This window comes from Rhinopithecus bieti, unplaced genomic scaffold (assembly GCF_001698545.2).
Source record: "Rhinopithecus bieti isolate Rb0 unplaced genomic scaffold, ASM169854v2 scaffold_48016, whole genome shotgun sequence".
Classification (NCBI taxonomy): Eukaryota; Metazoa; Chordata; class Mammalia; order Primates; family Cercopithecidae; genus Rhinopithecus; species Rhinopithecus bieti.
This window is the reverse complement of record NW_016818939.1, coordinates 133,749-138,881: the sequence shown is the minus strand read 5'-3', so window position 1 is coordinate 138,881 and position 5,133 is coordinate 133,749. Positions and strand designations below refer to the sequence as shown.

Genomic DNA, 5,133 nt, shown 5'->3' with positions numbered 1-5,133 from the left:
GCCTGGAATGCGTTTGAAGATGAGTTCATGAGCAGACAGAAAGGATTCCACTAACAGCCGAGAAACACAAAGGTCATGTGTTTTTAGGGACCTCCAAGTGGTCGGTAAGGTTGGGGGTCAGTATTAGTTTCTTTGCCTGTAAAATGGGGGCAATAAGAATTCCTCGTCCCTTAACTATTCTCAACAGCAAGAAACCTTAAAGGTAGAGAAGAAAAGATAAATCTGTTTTCACAGTAAGTCCTTGTTAGTCACCAAGGATTGCAGGATCGCTGCAGGGCACTCACCTGTGCAGAACCAGTTTCCAAATGGGCGGAGCAGGGTGCAGCTCCGCCTGCTCCACCACTAGGTGCAGAAGAATGTCTATGGCAGGGGGTTCTCAACTTGTAACCTTGGGTCTGCGGGGGTCTAGATGCACTTCAGCTGGCGCCCGTGTCGCATGTGAGTTTCCTGGGTAGTAGTAACCCCAAAAGGGCCGCGTCGTCTACAGAAGTGCCACTACTTGGAATTCTCGTCCAAGGCCACGTTCTCACTGCTGGGAGAAACAACAGGGTCAGGTCTAACACTCCTTTCTCGGATGCATGGGCGAAGAGAAATATCCCTGGGCTTCACCTAATCGTGGCCTGAGAACACTTCCCGCGAGTAAGCAGTCACCACACTGATACTCCCACAGAGCGAATGCCAGAGCCCGTCGCCGGCGATTGCGCATCTCGTCGCGGAGAGCATTATGGGGTTGGTAGTCCAGACTGAGACGCAGATAGCGGTCCTCGAAGCCATAGAACCACACTTCCCAGCAAGGACCGCGCAGCAGGGCACGCAGAGTGTGTACGTAAGCGACCAGATTTCCGGGGGAGCCGGGGGCGGGACTTCAGCGGAGGCCGGAGCGAGGCGTCGGGATGCAGCGCCCCGGGCCCTTCAGCACCCTCTACGGGCGGGTCTTGGCCCCTCTGCCCGGGAGGGCCGGGGGCGCGGCCTCTGGCGGAGGAGGGAACAGCTGGGACCTACCGGGTTCCCACGTGCGGCTGCCGGGGCGTGCACAGTCCGGGACCCGTGGCGGTGCTGGCAACACAGGCACCAGCTGCGGGGACTCCAACAGCATCTGCCCGGCCCCCTCCACGATGTCCAAGGCCGAGGAGGCCAAGAAGCTGGCGGGCCGCGCGGCCGTGGAGAACCACGTGAGGGTGAGCACCTGGGGACGTGGGGCGCGGGAAGCACGTCCTCGGCGTGTTGGGCTCCTGTTGCGCTTTCTGGGTGCTGCCGAGGCGCGCCTACGTCCTGGCAGGACGGGGGCTGAGTGAGAGGGTAGAGAGTGTGCACTTTACCCGAGTTTAGACCCCTCTTCCTTGCTCCTTAAAGACCTTTTAGATGTGGAATCGGTTGGGGGCGAATCTTCTAATATTTGAGCTTTCTAAAGACTCCTTGTCCAGCTGGAACAGTTTGCAAAGTGGAGCCTGGTGTTGTCTCATGTTTGGAATGGGGGCTAGAGGCAGTTGCCTTGTGGTCTCCTTATCAATAAATGGAAAATGGTGGGCTTTGGGACTGCGGAGAGGTTTTCATTTCTCTTTACTGACCCGGAAGCTGGCGGAGAGTTGGTTTGCTAGTGCTTTGAAATTTCAGTCGAAGGAAGTTCTGGGCTTGGTGCGCGCCGGCCCCTGAGTGAACTCCTCGAGGGAAGGGAAGACCCGGGGCTTCAAACTTCCTTCTTTCCATAGGGCGGGGTGGACTAAGTCTGGAGGATGCTGGTTTATTTTTTAAGGCGGCGCTGCAGAGATGTTTAGCTGTTATTCAGTCAGGTCGTGGTCCCTACTTGTTTGTTAAGTGGCATGGTGCTGTTAGTGGAGTTTTTTTGTTTTTTTTTTAAATCCAGGTGGTTTTGCTGTCAGCAATCAAGTTAATTATCTTAATTATAATAAGGAAGCCAAGTGGAGTATGTCTGCCCTGTGGTGTAGTTTCCTTGGTCTTACTGGTTTTTTATTTTTCCTTTCTACTTATTAGAAAGTGGTATTAGAGTCTCTTTTCTTCTCCAATAATAGTTCTTTACATTTGTTAATGCTTTACTCAACAAAATTATTTTGCTTAGATGATGTTTGATGAGCTTCACCACAGCGTGTTTGAGTGGGAGTGGACAGTGTGGTAACCTGTGGCTCAGCCAGTTCTGTGGGAGGGATGTCCCCGTGTTCCCTTCTACCCTTTCCACTGCTACCCTATTCTGGTGTAGCCTGTTGCAAGTCTGATTGACAATAGGATTTTCTATGGGGATTAACAGAGATAATGTAAAATGTGTTAATTTGACCCTACCTTTGGGATTCAGTGCCTCAGTTGTAAAAGTGAGACAATAAGCTGAAATTTCAAAATGTCTGCATAAAGTGAATAGCTAATAGTCAAATGTAATTCACATGAGAATACAATTAGAAAAGCCCCATATCTAAGTTGTCCTGTTAATGAATTTACGTTAATATTTGGTGGCGCATCTCCCTGATCTTTGCGTTATAGTTATGTATTTGATTAAATAAAAATCTGCAAGCCCTGACCTTAGGCTAGAGCCCCAAAACACTGGATTCTGACCACATTTCATGAAGTTAGGTGATTTTGGGGAGATCTACAGTGACCTTTTGGGGGCACCTGTTAAAGTCATATATGCCCTTCAGGGTTTGGCTTAAAGTCCATTTCCTCCTTTCAGTTTTTCCTTAGCATCCTAAGGAGAGGAAGATTTCTTTTCCGCGATTCTGTAGCACTTCATGCCTCTTATGTCCTTTATGTTGTATCTTATGTTTTGGTCATCTGTGTGTTCATTTCTTCCAGCCCCTTAAAGGGTAAGCTCCTGGAGGGTAGTTAACCTTCATTTAGCATTGGTCACAGTGGGGCCTGCCCAGTACATACATGTTCAATTGTGTGCAGTGTGGACACAAATACGAAAGTGTTGGGGTTATTGGAGGTTCTTTGTGTAGAATCTCTGGGGAGTAGGGCTTCCTGTTCCCTAGTCCATTGGAGTTCCAATATGTCGACCACTTCCATGTCTGGGTGGATGGAAAACATGGAGAGTTCTCAGGTGAATCCTTTGTATAGCCACCCTGGGCCTAGCTCTGTCTGTTTCTGGGGGTGTAGCTACCCAGGATGGGTCGCCATTCAGAACTAGGCTCTTCTGAACATCTGTAGCCTCATCCCTTTGTTCTCTTTGGAGCGTAGGCTTTGTTTTTTGACTGGCTTGGTTGAGGAAGCTGATGGGCGGTGGTTCTAGTTGGTTAGCAGAAGTAGTATTTCCAGAGTTACTGCATTCGACAAGCTGAGGGAAGTTCTGATGTTGCACATACATGTGGTGTAATATTGCCCATTAGAATGGGGCCACTCCTCTAGCAGGGCCTGCTTGGCAGTCTTCTGCTGTTGGGCCACCTCATAGGCAGCCTTTGGTCACCTCTGGTTGGCTTTGGCAAGGACACTGATTCCTGGGCCAGTCATTTGATTCCAAGACAGCAGGGATCACATAGTTGAAGAGCTTTAGGCCTGGCAGGGCCTTGCAATTCCTGGTCTCTTCCAAAAGGCAAAGAAGGAACCTTACACAGAGCTTGTCTGATTCATCCGAATTCACCTCTGTGCCACCTGCCTGCTGGGACTGTGAGTGACATGAATGTATGGCTAAGCTTGGTAACCAGGAATCTGGTGATTGAATGACTGTAAAGCTAGAGTTCCTAGCTTCAGGTCAAGTGTGAAGGTTAGGTTAAGTCTATCTAGTGTGATATTCTAAACACACACACATATACACAATGTTTTTATCCATGGCTCCTGGTTCATAACTCTCATAACTCTTACTACAGTCTTTTGTTATATTTGGGGTGCTTTAGGGCCCAGAGCAGGCCTCAGAAAACAGAATCTTCCTCTCTTACCTTCTGCCCTCCTTCTGCTTGCTCCTTTGTCTCCCCAGTGCTTTTCTGTCTTGGAGCTGGCCATAAAGAAATTCTGTGACCTATGTTGTCTGATTGTAGGTCATTAAGATCCCCATTTCAGGAGGGTTCCTCTTCCATACCCTGGAGGAAGGAATGCTGCAGGTGAAGAATCTGAACAGACAGCCCTTGCAGGATTTCCCCAGTCAGTCTGCTAGTATTGGATCATGCCATTTTTGTCCAGTCACATTTCTAGGCCCTTATAATTCCTGGTCTTTTCCAAGATCCAATCATATCTATTCGATAAAATCTCAAAAAAAAAAAAAAAAAAGGCTCAAGAGGACAGGGTTTGGAAGCTTCTGGAGAGCAGAACATATGAAGGTCCCTGGAGGATGGTGTGCCTAGAGAGAGCATGGAAGCTCTGTGCTCCTTCTTACATGCCTTTACCTATGCATCTCTTCATCCATATCCTTCATCATAGCCTTTATAATAAACTGGTAAACATGTTTCCCTGAGTTCTGTGAGCCACTCTAGCAAGTTAATCAAACCCAAAGAGAGGGTTGTGGGAACTCCAACTTGAAGCTGGCAAGTCAGAAGTTCTGGAGGCCTGAACTTGCATTTGGTAGGAAGGAGGAGGCAATCTTGAGAGTTGAGCCCTCAACTAGTGGAACCTTATGGTATCTCCAAGTAGAGAGTGTTGAAATTGATTTGGGGGATACCCAGCTGGTGTCTGCTGCAGAGTAGATTGCTTGCTTGGTATATGGGAAGAAATCCCCATACATTTGGTTGCAGAAGTCTTCTGTGTTGATAATTGTTGTGGTGTGAGAGCAGAGGAAAAAGTTTGAGTTTTTCCACACTCAGACATAGGACATTTTCTCATTGCTTGAAGATTTTTATATGTGAGATATTTAGCCATTTTGAATGTTTCTGTGCTGTGATGTGTCATTTACTTGTCTTGAAGTCCTTGCCTTTGGAGATTGTCCCAGGTAGCTAAACAACTGCATTAGACACATTGCCTTCTTGAGAGCATTGGCACAGGTGGAATCCTGACCTAGTGCGAACTCTGTTCTGATAACCCAAGCACCTGATGTATTCAGTGACTTTGGAACTGTGAGCTAGTAAAAGCAGTTTCCACCAGGTCAGTAACACAAAAGTTGTTGGGTAAAGTCTTCTGTAGGTAGGAGAGGCTATAGAAGCATTTTTAGTGTACATGTATGTGGTTGTGGGGACATTAGTATTTCATTTTTTTTTTTTTTTT

The 5,133-nt window shown here is 47.8% G+C and overlaps 1 protein-coding gene and 1 long non-coding RNA gene across 2 annotated transcripts in view; one reads left to right on the top strand and one right to left on the bottom strand.

Annotated features, from left to right (window-relative positions):
* Nucleotides 1-56: 56 nt before the first annotated feature.
* Nucleotides 57-688, bottom strand: LOC108519052 (uncharacterized). Its single transcript, XR_001882507.1, has 2 exons — nucleotides 610-688; nucleotides 57-532 (listed from the first exon to the last, which is right to left on the bottom strand). It is a non-coding gene; the product is annotated as an uncharacterized LOC108519052 (long non-coding RNA).
* Nucleotides 689-839: 151 nt separating this feature from the next.
* RPIA (ribose 5-phosphate isomerase A) overlaps nucleotides 840-5,133 on the top strand; it is a 56,024-nt gene continuing 51,730 nt past the window's right edge. The window contains 1 exon segment of the mRNA XM_017857858.1: nucleotides 840-1,178. Coding sequence (XP_017713347.1) covers nucleotides 894-1,178 — 285 coding nt within the window. The 5' untranslated portion in view covers nucleotides 840-893.